The sequence below is a fragment of the Hirundo rustica genome, chromosome 9, assembly GCF_015227805.2.
Source record: "Hirundo rustica isolate bHirRus1 chromosome 9, bHirRus1.pri.v3, whole genome shotgun sequence".
NCBI lineage: Eukaryota > Metazoa > Chordata > Aves > Passeriformes > Hirundinidae > Hirundo > Hirundo rustica.
Genome location: NC_053458.1, coordinates 27,879,441 through 27,896,464, shown reverse-complemented (window position 1 = coordinate 27,896,464; position 17,024 = coordinate 27,879,441). Strand labels below are relative to the sequence as shown.

General features: G+C 39.6%; 1 protein-coding gene across 5 annotated transcripts in view; it reads left to right on the top strand.

The window, feature by feature from the left end:
- Nucleotides 1-17,024, top strand: part of DNM3 (dynamin 3) — a 169,987-nt gene that overhangs the window by 103,284 nt on the left and 49,679 nt on the right. For all 5 annotated transcript variants that reach the window (XM_040072298.2, XM_040072297.1, XM_040072302.1 and 2 more), the window contains 2 exons: nucleotides 1,282-1,391; nucleotides 12,420-12,531. In XM_040072298.2, the coding sequence (XP_039928232.1) occupies nucleotides 1,282-1,391; nucleotides 12,420-12,531 (222 nt within the window). The remainder of the gene's footprint in view (nucleotides 1-1,281; nucleotides 1,392-12,419; nucleotides 12,532-17,024) is intronic.

The window sequence follows — 17,024 nt, the reverse complement described above, 5'->3', positions numbered from 1 at the left end:
CAAACTGATGTCCCATGCATATTTCTTCCTTGAGCCAACCCCCATGAGTGGTGTCCCAGCCCAGAATACTTTGGGAAGTGCAGTGGTGCTGGACTTTAGAGCTGGCTCTGGTGGTGGCTGGGCAGAGACCAGTCAGCCTTGCTTCATGCTGGCTGATAAGGGACTGTAAATTAAGCTCTCCAACTCTGATGATTTACTGAAGTTCTGTAAGGTCAATGGGTAGCCAAATTCACAAAACCCCATTTAGTATCCACTGGAAGAATTCCAGGGCATAAAGCCTCTCTGTACTCCATTGCTGCCATAGTGGCACCAGCCTTAACAGTACCTTAATGGCTTTTAGAAGCTGTTCAGCTGTGCTGTGTTAATAATGTCAGCAGTGCTATCGTGATGTGCAAGCCCAGAACGAGGGCTTTGAGGATGGCCTCTTGTCTTTGGATCCTTCTATTTAACATCTGGTGTGTTTGCAAAGCAAACTGGAGAGCTTTGCTTCGGTTTATCCATCAGTGCAAGCGCTTAAAAGGAGATTAACACAATGGAAACAGCCAGTATTCTCAGGAATTTGTTTGTTTGTTTTGGCATAATAAATTACCTTAATTGAAAGTGACAGGAAGGAGGAAACCTAGAAAAGGTGAAATTACAGTGATGGTGCTGTAAATGCTACAGAGGGTTGTGATGAAATTGCAAAGCAGTTGGCTACAGCAAGAGTGAATAATTAATTCCTATTTGGAGAAATAAGGTGGTTAGAGTCTGATTTTGTTTGTACATGGTACATAGAAAACCTTGATAATGGTATTATTTTGATTGATTTGTACGGGGTTTGTATTTTTCACTGGCAAATCGAAAGGTTCTGTGTGGGTTTATTGAATGCCATGTTTACATAATTAATAATAGCAACAAAGTAGAGATGAACTTATGTCACCAGTGACTTCACTTGCTGTGCAGACATAGAAGAGTTCTTTTTTGATCGGACACTTTTATTTTAGTTTAGTCTGACCCTTGCCTTTTCAGAATTCAGAGGAATGAAAAATAACAAATGTAGATGTTTATGTGTTTGAGGTGAACTTTTTTAATTAGGAAATGTTTTAAAAGAGTCACTGAAAAACAGAACTGAAACTGAGGTTTCATTTCTCTTGCAGGTAGGTCTATGAAAGATAAGCAGACATTTAAATTTGGCTATTTCCTTACAATAACAAATGTACCAAGGTCATTACCAACTCAACAGAGCTTGCTGACATCAGGCTTCTTCTCACACAGTGTTGTTTCAATCCATTTTTTTTCTAGGAAAAAGAGAAGAAGTATATGCTGCCTTTGGACAACTTGAAAGTGCGAGATGTTGAAAAGAGCTTCATGTCCAGCAAACACATCTTTGCATTGTTTAACACAGAGCAGAGGTAAGAAAATATGCTATTCTGCAGATGCTTCCATCAGATGGTATCTAGCTGAGCATTTTAATAACTGTGACCGCAGTTCTGCTGTTTCACCATGTTAAGTACACAAGGTCTTGATATTCTTGATTTATCTGCTGCTCTGCTATTGCATAACCATGGGATGAAAGGTTGGTGTCCGTCGAGCCACTCGTGGGGTGAAACAGCTCCATGATGAGTCAGCCAGTTCTTCCTTATGGCTGAATAATCATCTCCTGTTCCTATTTTTGTTTTATTTGGCAGTCACCTAGGCTTACCCAAACTTTCATGACTTCTGTACCTTGTGACCAGATTCAACTGGTGTAAATCACAAAAGCGTCTTTGCTTTTCACTTCCTCCAGTGGAAAATCTTGCCTGTCACTAATCTTGGGACTCATTTGATTGTTTGTTTGGGTTTAAACACTGCTGAATTGAGAAATATTAGATTTCTCTAATTAATAAAATCTTTGCTTTTTAGTTTTTGCCCCACATGTTTTCTCCCAGACTCTTCTCTGTTGTAAGTGGGGCGGGTACTCTATGGATGCTACTCCTGATGCACAGCCAGTTCAGATTACTGTGCACAATCAATTTCCTTAAATGTTCCAAAAGACATAATAGTGATGTGTCATTTTTATTTTTTTTATCTGCATTTGTAGCTGTCTGAGTGGAATTGCATTTTAGCAGAGAAGGGGCAATTTCTGTAAGTTTTTTTTCATGCAAATAAGTAAACAGAATTGCAGGGGTAGCATGGATAGATATCCTTGTTTCCTTCTTCTGCTAAATCCCTTCACACCTGCTTCTCCCTCACATCACCAAAGCTTGGCATTACCTTCAGACATTCAAGATGATGAGGGCTGGATGCACCTCTCTGCAGAGGCAGCTGTCTTTGCTCCCAAACTAGCCATAAATAGTGGCCAGAATTTCAGAAGCAAGGAGTGTCCCTCCCTCCTGCAAAGCAGAAGCAAAGCACGGGATTTCTGGGCTGTCAAGTTTCTGCTGACCCCAGAAATGTGAGGACATAATGTCAGTCCCAGTCTGAACTAGCCCAGGAAGGCTCTGCCTGTGTGTGCTGACACCTCAGCCAGCCTGCAAGGGGACATGGTCTGCCAGGAGATGCCCTTTGAAAGCATGTCACACACATACTAGCTGGGAATAACATTTCAAATGCTTGACCAGTTGTATTTCTGGAGCACAGAAAAAAAGCTTTGAAAAGCTTTTCTTGTTCCTAAAAACATAAATGATCTCTGGATGCTGGAAATAGATGTAATTCTGGTGATTCTCGCTGTAGTTTTGTGTGGATCATCCCAGTGTTGTGTGTACATCCATCAGGAAAGGTAACTTTGTTCTGGTGGCTTGATAGCAGCTGTACATATTAGGTTACTTCCATGAGAAATTGTTCATTTTAGCTCATTGTTTCTCCTTTGGTTCGACTAAAGGCTTTGAATATTCTCATTCATCATTAATATTAATCATTGGATTGCTATAAAAATCCAAGAGAAGCATTTCCATTGGCAACTTTGGGATTTATTTAGGTGGCATATAGCTGGACATTCACATTTTCACTTGATCTTCATCCATACTAGACATCAAGGATTTCAAAATCAGATGTCTAAAATGTTTGCCGTGTCTGTAATAGCCCTGCCTCTCTGGGCTCTGAGCAGACCCTACAGCCTCTGCAAGCTGCTCTAAAAACATCCTTACATCCACATGGGCATGTTAAGGCATGACAGCACAGCAGTAAGACCACAAAATACCTTTGCCTTGGGAGAGGCAGATCACGGAGTCAGTCTTGCAGCTTTAAGGGAGGCAGAAGTTGTTTTTGAAGAAATATTTATTGAATTCTAATTAAAACAGCAGTTTTTCTGTTACTGCAAAACAGCTGATTTTTAATATTTCTAAAAATCTGTCTCCTGGCACAAATTGATCAAAACAAGATTAGTATCACTTTCCACTGAATCCTGAATTTATAGATGTGTCAGCAAAAACAGGAATACTTTTTCTTGAGTAGAGTGATCTGGCTCGGGACTCTGTCCCCTATCCCACATTCTTAAGGAAACTGAAAGAAGGAATTGATAAAAGATACATTGAAATAAGAATTCTTAATGTTGTTTTACTCGGTGGTAATCTGTTGAATCCTGGTTTCTGATGTGTGCGTGTGTGTGTGAGTATGGCTTGCTTTTCAAAGATCCTATAAAAAATTAACTTAGTTTCTGGTTGGCTTTTTTGTTGTTGTTGTTATTGGGGGGTGGTGGAGTGGTTGCTTTTTTAATTAAAAAAACCTTAGCAACTGAGAAAGAAATCAGCTTTCGAAGTCTGCCCACTAAGGGTTCTGGTTATGGAACCATTTTGCTATTTAAGATGTAGATCGTTAAAGAACAAAGGCAAAATCATCTGTTCCAGCTTCCATGATAGCATGGAGATTATTCTGTATCTCTTTTTTTCCCCCCCTGTAATCTGCAGCTTTTTTTTTTTTTTCCTTGACTATGAAATCTTAATGTTCAATTAAATTATTTTAATTTTCAAGCAAAAACCCTTTAGGAAAAGAATTTTAATGAGCTTGTTCTCTTTTTCATTCCCAGCCCCTCACTGCATAGGTATTTGCTCCAGCCATATGTTTCTGATACTGTACATTTCAATAGTTTCCTGGATTATGCAGTGCATTTTTTCCATTTATGAAAACCTTTCCAGCTCTGAAATACAGTTACCAGGAAAATACTCATTTCGCTGCATAGAAGGAAAAACCATCTTGAGTTAGCTGAGACTTGGGGATAGATGGAGAAGGAAACTAGCAGTATCTGTCATTTTGATTTACTGCAGAAGTCAACAGTTCTCTGACAGGAATCAAATGTGACTTAGTAATGTAGAGTAAATGGAGACTGTGACGATTGATTTCACAGTGAAGATAAATTCTCATGAAATGAACATAATTGCGTGTTTATGAAAAGGCTGTGTTGTGAAATAATTAAATTATTTTCATGTTACTTTCTAATTAAATCTGGAAAAAAAAGAAAAAAAAACACAAAAAAAAGGTGAGGGTGGGAAAATGAAAATTTTGCCTGATGTAGTTTACAGTATTACTTAAAGTACAGGGAGGTTAGGTTTGTTTTCCTGCAAAGTAAGTAATAAATTTAAAGTTTTTAATGGACCATCTACTTAATTTATAGACAATATGGAAGACCTTTGCAATGGACTCCTCTAGTTTCCTTACCTTAGGAGTACTAGATATTAAAATAAAGTAAATTCAAGTGAGTGCCCTGTGATTCCTGGATAATTTTTGGCCGCGTCCATCTACACGAGCCTGCCTTTAAATAAATGAAGTTGAGCTGTGGGTTCAAGCAGTGTGTGTCTGAACCTAAAGCTGTCAAGCGATTTTGTGTTAATCGTCTTCTCCACAGGAAACTCATGGCAAGTCTGTTTTTTTTTTTTTTTAGACTGGAAAAAGAGATCAAATATATTGAGTATTTAAAAATAATTATGCTATAGGGAAAAAAAAAGAATGTTTGCAGTATTTCTGTAGAGCTTACTGTGAAGTTGTGTAGATATGCCACTGATTGACTTTCTAGGCAGAGCTAAGAATGGAGAAGAGAGGATTTTGTCAGCATCTCAGCTCACATTCAGTAGATTAACCTGTTGTGTTCTCATTGCTGAGTGGGTAAGACTCTTATTCATAGCTCAAGAACAAAGAAAACAAGTTCTGTCCATCTCAGAAATTTTACTTTCCTTACAGGATTTCATTCCAAATACTTGATTTATTCTCCATGTATTTCTTGTAAAAATTATTCACTTATTGGTGCTTTTTCTGCTACCCAAGTACCGTGGCCTGGGACAAGAACTGTAGTGTTAAAATAAATGTGTCTCCCTTAAGGATCTGTGCAAGTCCCACCTCTCCATCTCCCCTGAGAAGGACAAGCAGTCATTAGTTCTCGTGATCTTGCCCTGTTGATCCATGTGGTGCTATTTTCACAGATTGTCTGTTGTTCTAAATAATCTCTTGCCTTTGCGGCACTGTAATTACACTTTTTTCTCGATTTACTGGTCAAGAAATTGTTGTATTACTGTATTACAACTCCATTTATATAATACTTCCCTTTTAATTAAAGAAATTATGCCGAGTAAAAAAAAACTGTCTTCATTTGCTAGGAGCAGAGAAAAAGCTTCTTTCCACCTCTTCTCCAGCTCTGAAGAGATGAATTCTCTTTTGTAGGAGTAAGGATTCTACTTGGTGCAGGATTTGGGGGCTGTAAGTGGTAGTAGGCTGAAGTGTTTGTTAAGTTGGTGCATTTTCAAGCCTTCCCTACCAATATTGGGAGTAGCCAGCACAGAGTGAGGAAGGGTTGCCTGGTGGAGAGTCCCTGATCAGCTGCCTTTGTCTGCTCCTCTTCAGACTCATTCCTTTCCTCAGAGCCGAAGGAGCAGAACCAGTGTGTGAAATTCTGCCTTCCTTGCAGAGGAAGATGCCACCGGTTCTCCTTGTCTTTCACCTTCCTGCCCAACCAGGACCCAGATGAAAGCGAGTAACGGCATTGCTTTCCTCACCTCTGTGGTTCTGTATGATAAAGGGCTGTGAGGAGCAAGTGCAAAGCACAGAACTGTTCCTTCTGCTTTCACAAGAGTGGGTTCCTGAGTGCAAAATACCCCTCAGAAATCATGAAGCAGTGGGACAGAATCTGCCATCCCTGCTCCAGAGCTGCCTGTCTGTAAGGACAGATCTTTAATCTGACAAACAGATGAATGTCCAGAGGAGAGCGAGCAAAAGGCCGTTCTGAGGGCACACAATAGGGCTGAAAATAGAACAGCCAGATGAGGAATTGTATAGCTACTGACTCCTGAGTACACTCTGTCTGTCAGGAATCACATTGCACAGGGAGCTGTGGTGTCTGGTAGGACCCAGGAAATTACAGTGTCTACCCAGGGAAAGGTATCACTGCATATTTTGGATAGATCTTGTTGGCTGTGTGTTGATGTAGAAGGGGATGGAGCACAAGTTGTTTCTGGGACTCCAAATGTACTTGAGCTTTGAGTACTGAATTTCTGGCCATGGGCAGCAACTGGTTAACTGCTATCCATATATAAGGGAAGTTGGGCAAGAGCCAAAATAAAGGGAACTAGTGAAAGGAGACCGGGTCAGAGAAGGTGTTGGATAGAAGCCAGGCTAAAGGAGAAAGCCTAAAATGAGATGTATGTTTAGTTACTGTTTTTGAATTACTCAGAGAGCTAAGCCCCAGGAAGAGCTGGACTGTAAGCTATTCAGAACCCTCTCTGTTCAAAATGGAAGAGACAGAATCTGTTTAATTAAAAAGCCCTACCAATTTAATCCAGAAAAAAAGCTGCTAACATTTCTAAACAAACTCCTAGAATGCTGGAGAGTACAATCTTTAAGAACAGGAAAAATAAACAAACCCAAGGAATAGCTAGCCTTTAATTGCCAACTGCTTTCCCTTAAAAAAAAAAGAAAAAAAAAAAAAAAAAAAAAAAAAGAAGGTGGTGTGTTTTTTTTTCTTCCTGGAATATATTCTTTTTTGTCCTTATGGACAAATATTTTTTGCATGACAAATAAGAAGAGAGAGTATGGTGCAGGTATTGACAGCTGGGGGCAGCTTTTGTGCCTGTGTGGCCCCGAGGCAGATTCCAAACCAGGCTTCCATCCCTCGCCGCCAAAGGCATCAAACCTTCTCCTCCAGGGACTCATGGAATATTTTAGTGGCAGTCACTGTTACTACTGTGGATTTTGGCCTGTGTGGTGTTAGTTTTGGCTGCATTTCTGTTCTGGGTTACATATAGGACTTGAGATACTTCATTGCCGTGGCTGGCCTATATATTGAGCAGCATATCTTCTGTTCATTTGCACCTTAAAGTTGTGGGGGTTTGTGTGTGTTTCGGGTGTGCGTACTTGAAAAGATCTGTACGCTTTTGGGAGAGCACTCACATGTAGGTGGCAAAATCTCAAAGTGTTATTATTTCATGACATTGTCTCAGAGATTGTCTCCTTGGCTTGGCTGGATATTAAGAAAAAAAAAAGATTCTTCAGAGCCATGTGTAATTAATTTTAATTAGCATTCACATTGCAGTGATCTGAAATGGTATGCCTTGATAGAAAATGTTAGTCATTGCTGTTAACTCAGAGCAGATGGCCATTTTTGTTTCTTCAAAATATATGATTTGCAGAGCTTCTGGTAGAGCTTTCTTATTTGGAGGGGGAGGGAAGTGCATATGCTCAAACCAGCCATTGTGCAATTACAGGTGTCCAAAATCACAGAGTAAGACTAAGTTTGAATAAGCAGATTGTGCACAGTGGAGTTGCAGGTTAAATAGATAGAGAACGTACAATTTTATCCACTATTACTTTACCCAATAGCTGGAATGTCTGGATTCTGTTATTTTCTCCCCTTTTCATTTTAAGTGACTATTCATTAAACCCATATTCTGTATGTTTTCGATTTCAATCAATTATGAAATACCTAAGAATTGAATCTTTTGTGTTTTTCATGAAGTAAAATGGGACCAATTTGCATTTAGTTCTAGATTTCTAATGTTCAATTAGCTTCCATTGTAATAGAGATGAAATGTTTACAAAAAAATCACTTTGAAATCTCTGTAAAAGAAGATATTCCTTTATCTTTCAGTCTCTGAGTAGCCTCACTTATGTCAGTGTGACTGCTGAAGCTAAATATGGGTTTGTGTTCTTTGGAGGATTCGAGTAGTTTATAGGCCCAATTCTAAAAAATGTCACTAGTATTCTTGCTGTGTAATGGTGGCTCTTTCTCCTCTCACACTGGCAAGAATAAATGCATTTTTAAGTATTTTCTCTCTATAAAAAGAAATTTCATGCATATCTAGTAAAACTTTGTCTAGTGAAATCCAGATCCAACTCAGCCTTAAAGCTCTCCATGCACATGGTTATATGTGAGTTTGCATTAATGTATATGCATACATGATAACTGGGTTTGTAATTTGCCTGCAGTGGTTGCCTTCCAAAATTTTCTATGTTTGCTGGAGATAAATATTTAACCTTCCCTTAGAATTAAGAAATTACAAGAGATACAGCCCATCTTGATGTGCAGCCACCATGAAGGGAAACCCCTTGATGTTGCAAAGGCTGGTTTTTGGGGTGATTTTCAGGTGTGGTATTCACTCCCTGGTCCTGGACTGCAGAGATTTGGTTTATAGGCAGTCAAGCCTTCCCTAGGCAGTGCTGACAGCCCAAGCTTCAGGGTGGGTAGAAGGGAAATCACAGTAACTCACAGCTGGGTCACACTTCAGACTTACCTGGCATTTCTCACTTTCCTCTTGGGCATTTTCAAATACCTTAATCCAGTCCTGTTAGGATTCGTTTATGATGGGAGGAGTTCAAGAAACACTTATGGACATTTCTGTATTAGGCCCTGAAATATACAGGGGAAAGGAATCAAGAAATCAAGGTAAAAATAAAGTGAAGAAGTTGTAGGGTAAGCAAAGTCACAGCTGGGTGGCTGCTGGACTTTCAGGTGATGGGCCTGGCCTAGAGAAGGCATTCCTTTCCAGGGTTCCTAGAAAGTGGAACCTTTCCAGAACTGGAAATGATACTTTTAGTCCAATTGTCTGTTCATCCTCATGAGCAATTGTCTGTTCATCCCCATGAGCAATTGTGTTATATTTTTAGCGGAAATGCAGTTCCAAGTTGAGGTTTGTTTATCTAGAGTATAATAAAATCTGCAGATAACAAATGGTAGCCTTTTGTATTTTTCACACTGGGGAAGAAAGGCAGTATTATCAGTATTGTGTTCATTTCCAGTAATGCTACTATAGTTATGTTTTCATGTATTATGTGTGATACTACTTTACAGTGATGAGACTCCAGGAGGGAGTAGGTAGATGTGGCAGATGCATACAGCTTTTCAGTTTCCTCATTTATGTGTTAACATTTAAGAAATGTTAAATGTTCAAGGGAAAAATACTATTTGCAAACGGTACTTGTAGGCATGTTCCCATTTTCCGTATCTGTTTGGTTTCTGCAGTCCCTTAAGTTTACAGATGCCCAAATATCAACAAGATTGGTATTGTTGAGAGTTCATCTTTCCTGGTATCCTTCATTCTGTCATAGTCTTTGATGTCTAACATCCCATTTAGCTGCTATAGAGATGACAGTGAGAACATGACTTCACAGTATTCCATATGGACAACGTAGGTGAGGCTTGAGTGGTAACTGTTGCTGTGCTGATGTCTTCAGCAATTTTAAGAAGTGGAAGAGAGAAAAAACCAGAAAATCTGAATTGTTTTCAAGAACGTTTTTACAGCTTTCCATTGAGACTCCAGTGGATTCCTAATGAGTAAAACATGTTAATATGTTTTTGTAAGATTCCACTGGTGAGAGGAAAAGGACACACTCTTTTCAGAAGTTACTGAAAGAAGTTACTTTGGCTTTTTTTTCCCTTTGGAAAGTTCCTATGCTTGTCAGCCTTTCTGGGAGAAAGACAGGCAGGGGCAGTCTAGCAGCAAGGAAGCCAGCTGGGGAAACAAGCATCCCCTTACCTGCCCTGCTGCTCCCTGTCCTGGGAGCACTCAGGGTGTGCATCCTTCAGTTCCTCACACGTGCTGTGCCTTTGGCAGCGGTAGTGGAGTAGAATGACCTGCACTAGAAAAGAGCTTTCAGATCCTACAGGGAGAAAGAAGGGCCTGGGAGATCTGGAGACATCAGCTGCTGGGCCATGGGGTGTCCCTAGTTGTGAAGTTGTGACATAGGCAGAATGCAGGAGTGTCAGCTCCCACGTGTTCAGAGCATTGGCTGAAATCTCTGCTCGCACAACCACGCTGGCTGGAGCAAGCCACAAAATGCCAAAAAGTATAATATATAACATGACAGGCCTGAAAAAATGTTTTCACAAGCTGGTGTCATGTTGTTTTGCTCTTGCAGATAAGTGTTTTTGGAACTTTGCTATCACTATGTTTTACAGCCTTTATTTGCTCTATTGTTATTTTTAGTCATCTTTGCTGAGAATACCCTTTTACCATTTCAGCTTCCTATTTCTTCAAAGTTATAGCTGTTTCATTATCTTAGCCAGAAAAGCTTATCTCAGTAAAAGTTTCTCCTGACAATAAATTAAAGCATTTTTTTCCTCTGGTAATTTCATTATGCTTCTCTCTCTCTCTCTCTCTCTCTCTCTCTCTCTCTTTTTTTTTTTTTCCCCCCCTATTTTTTTTTAATTGACTTCTTTGTTTTGTTCAGTAAATGTTGACTTAGAGTTCCATGATACTGCAAATTGAATAAAATTGAGGCATTTGCTCAGTTTAAGGTAACAGCATCTGAAAAGGTCATCCAGGGGCTATTATTTGCCTTAAGACAGGATTAGTACTTTGGGAGTCAGGGAAGAAAAAGATTTAATTCTAAATTTCTCAATCAGTGAAAGAATCAACAGAGCTTTCAGTTGTTCATCCTGTCAGTGGCTTTGGCTAAACTGTGGGATCAGGCCCGTTAGTGCCTCTTTGTGACCTTTGGAGCTTGTTTCTGTGGGAAGGAAATGCCCTGGTGGCACCTCCAATCTGGCTTTCTGAAGAGAGTAGTGTAAGCCTGGTGCTGTGTGCTCAGATTTAGACTTTGAATTTGGTGAGAATTGAGTTACCAATGTAAGGAAATAAATCTGAGTATGTCCTTTATTCTTCGCGGTTTTGAATTCTACCTATGAGCCTGCTAAAAAAAACCCCTCGTTTTGCTCTCTTCAGAGTGGGTGTGCTCTGGTTGCTGTACTGTGGTTTCATAGGTGATAATTTAATGATCTGGTGTCATGACTGCTTCATGGTTGGGTTCAACTACACTTTTTTTTTTACCTTTTTTAACCTGTTTCCTGAGTCTGCCCCTAAAAAGCAAGGCTATGAGCTGTCTGGTGACATTGTTGGTTAAGAGAGAATCACTTCTGTGAGTGGGAATTACATCAAGTCAGTTGTGTTCCAGCAGTGTGGCAGTGAAATCCCACCAGTCCCTGAATGCTAAAGAAATATGTCTAGGCAGTGACAATAATAGCTTCATTTCCTTGTTCTATAGTGAATTAAGCTTTTTTCCCCCTCAAAATATGTGGGAGAAATGACCTCTGTAGTTGCATAATGAAACCAAAGGGCCCCTTGTCATTGAGAGTGAAGCAATCTCCAGCAGCCCCTCTCCTCCACAGCTTGCTAAGGGAAGAAAACTGTCTGGTTGGGATGGAAGGCTGATCCTTGTGCAACTGTTAAGATCTAGCAAAAATGTGGTTTCCTAACCTTTTTCAGCTAAGTTTGTGGCCTTTCCTAAAAAGACTGTTGACTGACAAATGCACAGTGATCCAGTCTGTGTATAGAATTGGAATTCGGAAACTAATAGCTAAACTGTAAGGAGAAAATCTGTTCTCGTAATTGAAGAATTTACAAGCACCACCTTCCTACAGATGTATTTTTCCTCCTTTCTCTTTTCTTCCGTTAAGTGATTCCCTGTATTTATCTCATTATGTGAACTACCTGTAAGAGGTTTTATTTAAACCTTTGTGTCCCAGTTTTCTTACTATGATGAGAGACATGGTAAGAGATATGGTTTGTTTGTTTAAAAATATCTTGATTATCATTGCTCATTTTTTCCTCTTTTACTGATGATGTCTAAAAACTAAAAAGGACTAAAATGGAAAGGACTTAACATGGGAAGAAGTTGCATCAGTGATGATTTTGGTATTTATTGGTTACAGCAGCAATCCATCCATGTCTTATGTGTTTGTATTCTTCATCACAATGCCCTTTTTCCCTAAAAGTGCTCTGTTTTAGCAAAAGCAGGAAAATTGATTTTTAAGTAGCTTCATGGTGCTTTTAGCTGATTATTATTTCCAGAGCTGTGCTATAACATTCTAAGATATTTTTAAGTACTCCATGTAATTATTAAACAAGCACCTGTCCCATAAAGTCTGTTGTCCAAAACAATTACCGAGTCATTTCTGATCCCAAAGGATTTTTAATTTAAAATGCTGTGTGCATGATAGAGAGTAGTAAAATGCTAGTTTTACAATGTGGTGCTCTTTGTTCTAGGAATGTTTACAAGGATTACCGTTTCCTTGAGCTAGCCTGTGACTCCCAAGAGGAGGTGGATAGCTGGAAGGCATCTCTGCTACGAGCCGGTGTCTATCCTGATAAATCCTCAGTAAGTTAAAAGCTCAGTGGTTTGCCAGTAGCTGCTCTTTTTGAGTCAAAAAAAACCCCAACTGTATCATCTAGGAAAACACAGTGCCTGCAGATATCTCAAGAAAGAGCAGCCTTTTCATTGTACGAGTCTGTGGTAATTCCAAAAAAGTCATAATGAAATATTTTAAGACCAATTTGTGCGTCAAACCTCAATGTAAAAAAAAAAGCCAACCAACCACAAACCAAACCTTCCAACATGTTTTTCATTGGATCTGTGTAGTAAAAGCATTGAGCAATTTGGGGTTTCCTGAGCTTCGTTGTTTCTGTTAATGTTTTCTAAGGTAAAGATGTGCTTTGAAGAGTTTATTCCCTCAAGCTCTGTATTACAGAACTGACAGAAGCATTCCAGGCAATCATGTATATTTATTTTACTTATTCACTGCATCATTTTTTGTGTATGAAACACATGCTAAAGCTTTCCAAAGGCAGTTTTACTCAGCTAATCATCACGTGGAGCAAATTGAACAGGATGCAATAAAAAAGCCTCTATTAATTTATTAGAAATGACAGAAAGCTGGGAAACAGAATATGTCCAGCTACTATTTAATATTTTTTTAGACCTAGATATCTTGATATTTTACTTCAAGGGGGAAAGTTTGAGGAGATGTATCCAAAGAGAAGGCTGACTAGCAGAAATACCTGGCATTTGAGCCTTTGGAGGTTTCTGTAGTGAACAGCTCACCTTTCTGCTGGATGCCTTTGGTGGAGGATCTGCTCTGAGAAATGATGCTTTGATTCTGATGAATTTACTCTTCTTCCTGATTGTTTTCCACAGGAAGGCCAGGTTCCTTGAGTCCAGGGTTTTTTGCTGTCTTCTGTCTTAATCTTTTTCTTCCCTTATTTTGTGATGCCTGCATGGCTTCCAGTACAATTCTGTCTGCATCTCCTCCAGGAGCTATTCATGCAGACAAGCTCAGCTTCTTCTCTTCATATGAAGTTTCAAGACTACCATAAAAAGAAAAATAAGAAATTCTTGTACTGCTGGATTCTCCAATTTTTATAGAAATAAACAGTGACAATGGTAATGATGATTTTTTTTTAGAGAATAGTGCAAAAATGCATTTAGCAGGAGACCTACCAAGTGTCTGAGGCTTTACCTTTAAAAAGTAAAACAGTGTTGATGACGTATCAGTATGTTGCCCGTTCCAGTAGATCCGTGCCTACCTCAGAACAGAAGCCACGCAATGGGGATTTGTTATGAGAGGTTACCCAATTAATTACTTGGAGCAATATACTGTATTGCTTTGGTTTTTTCTTGCTTAGGTTTTAATGATGATTTCACAAAAGCCTGTTGCTGCCTCTGGTTTGATCTTGTATTCTCTGATGGATTTATCATATTGGTATATCTGGTACTTTATCCTTAAAATAGACAGACTAGTTGGATTTCTGAACTTCTCTTCTGTCTTCCTGTCTCTCCCTTCCCCCACAAAATACTTGGCATTCAAAATATGTTTACAGAGATTTCTTGGTCTTGTTTAAAGTTGGTCTGTCAAAGGAGTCTTAGATGCAAGATGAGAGACTTCCTTAAAAGAAGTAGAAGGGAGTCAAAATACAGTTCTCCTTTGGGCTGGAATTATCTTTACATTATAAAAAGAGTAAATATTATTGTTCCAAATGCCTGTAGTTTGAAATTCGCCCAGTAGTTTATCAAGCTGTTCAGGAAAGATGCTCCATGCTACTCCAGGCCTCCAAAACTTTATTCCTAAAGGACTAGAGGTTCAAATGTGGACTGTGAGTCTGCTGTTAAGAGTTTTGAATTTTGCAAAGCAAAATCTCCAAGGCTTCAGGTACCTTAGAAGATCCAGTGGGTCCTAAATATTAATGAGCAGCATTTCACGAAAATCCTGTGTGTGCTCCTCAGTTTTGCATCTTCCTCTGACAATACAAAATTGTTTTAGAGACTCCCCCCAGTCTTTTATTCTCCCTCAAAGATTCAGAGACCGTGTTTTTAAGTAGGAGAGACTGCCAGGAAATGGCAGCAACTTGAGTTTACTTCAGTGCTTCCCCCCAACTTTGTGATCCCAGATTTAAAAAGGCAAAGAGGTGCCTTAGGCCCTTCCCAGACCGAACTTCTTGCTCTCTTTTACCTGTGGGGCACAGCTGGGAACTCTGAGGATCCAGGGCTTTGGCACCAGCAGTAGAAGAATTGCTGTTTAGAAATGAAAACTAAAGGAAAAGTAGGAACCTGGCACTGATTAAAGAGGTGTGTTCTGAATTCTCATCAAGGGCAAATCTCTCAACTAACAATATTCATTTTTCTGTTTTTTTTTTTTTTTTTTTTTTTTCTTTTTAAGTAGTGCTACATACAATTGTTTGATTACAGTGGCAATGGGACTCAGTACTTGCTGCCACTAACATGGAGTCTCTTGCTGCTCATTTAATCCTGTAAGCTAAAGTCCAAGGTTCTAGATTTATATTCTTTTTACCTAAATCTTGTTAATATTTTAAAGGCCATAGATCACTCCCTTCCTCCATTTCCTTGCTTCATTTTGCTTGTCTTCCCTGTCCCTGTGCCCATGGGGATGCACAGAGTTTGTTCCCCTATTCACTGTCCCATGAGTTACCTCGGATCAGCCCTCAGCATTGCTCTGCGAGCCCCTGGATTCCTTGCAGTTTGCCAAGTCACCTCCTTCCCGCAATCCATTTGCCTTTGTCAGGCCGTGGGCTTTGACAGCCACCCAGATAGCAATGAATCAGTGTTTTTATTTTTCCAACCCATATGCAAGTCAGCTTGCTTGATATAAATCATCCTGTGGCCAATTCACTTTGAAATGGGATATCCATTTACCAGCTGACTTTACTGCTGTCTTTCTGGACTGATGCATCCAAAACTCTTCTTTTCTTGTTAAAAAATGACTACAACATTGTGACTAACCCTTCCAGACTGTATTTCTCAACTGGTGTAGGCTGGTGTTTATTTTGGCTGGCTTCCCACTGTATAATATACACTGTTCATGCCAGCTCATGGCAAAACTCACAATTAAACCAAAATAATAGCCCAGATGTTTGTCGTAACCTGCTCTGCACACTTTACCTTGTTAGAACTGCCCATTCCTTCTCCCCCCACGTCCCCCCAATGCCATCTCCTCCTTCTTTTTATTACTAATCTAAAAATTCAATATTTGCTTTTTAAAATGCTTTGAATCTTGAAACTTTCCATTCGCTGGCAAGTTGTAGGCAATGGCTGTCGTGGAAGGCTCAGCAGAGCTGTTTAGTGGGTTGCTTTGCGTACTGGAAGTTCAGTGCTACCAACACACAAAAATCCCTCTGGCTGCCATCCCATCCTTAGATCACTTCAGGCCTCGTTTTCTTCTCCCTTGCATTTGTATCCACCAGCTTCCCAGGAGCCACTCCTGACTTGCACTGAAGGAACTGAAAGCGGGATCAGAATGTTTGTGTAGTGAGGAAAGCAGCTCTGCTGGACATTTAAGTCTCTGCAAATGTCCTGTGTTCCCCTGGAAGCTGTCTGACTACAGGATTCAGTGAATGTTCCCTGAGTCAGTACCTCATTTGGTTTGAGCCATTTTCAGAACTGTTCAAGTTAGGCTGAATGCATGTAAAATAAATATAACTAATATTTCTTTTTTTCACCTCTTTCTTCCGTGCTGCATCCTGCAAAGGGGAGCAACAAAGTAAGTTGTTTGTCCTTTTTAAAAATGTTTTTGTATCCTGTCTGAAGGACTTTGTAACAGCTATTGCCTGCATGCTCTTTACAGCAAAATGTGATTTAAAATGTGGGTGCAAAAGTGTCTTCAAGAAAAACTATTACTGGCTCTTTGTTTTAATTTTGGGGAAAGAGTGTTAAGTGTTGCTGAGCTGTTTTTAAGGAGGTTCAGCAAGAATGATACTATAAAAGTATTGGGCCCAAAGATTATGAAGGTAGAGTAATAAAGACCTTCTGAGGAAAGGTTACTACAGTCTGATGAAACTCATTACAGCTGGGTTTTTTGACCATACATCAAAGCTTGTATTAATGGGCAGTTATAAAAACCCAGCACTAAAGTCTTAAATAACAGATTTGCTGGCGTTGTTGGCTAAGCTGAACTAGATCAGTGTACTGGCTTTGAAGGTGCCTTAAAATGGATGGAGGAGGGTGGGGTCAACATTTGACTTGGCTTCTAGACCCTTGATGTGTTCCAGCTGGACAGCAGCAGAAGGGTGTGGGGTGTGGAGAGGGAGAACTGAAATATGCGTGGTAGGGGTTTTTTTTTTGAAAGTAAGCAGCACATAAAAAGTTTTGCTAATGTTGATCTGATAGTCAAATAATCATGCAGTTCCCAGGGTTAGGACTTTTTAATGCCATTTTTACTGAGCTTAAAAATGGAAGTTGCACATCTCACACTTTGGAATAAGATGCAGAGAGTGTTTGTCATACCTCAGAAAGGAGTTATACAGCTTTTGTGACTTCCTTCCCCCCTTCCTGTTTTGGTGTATTAACCCTTAGGAAGATGA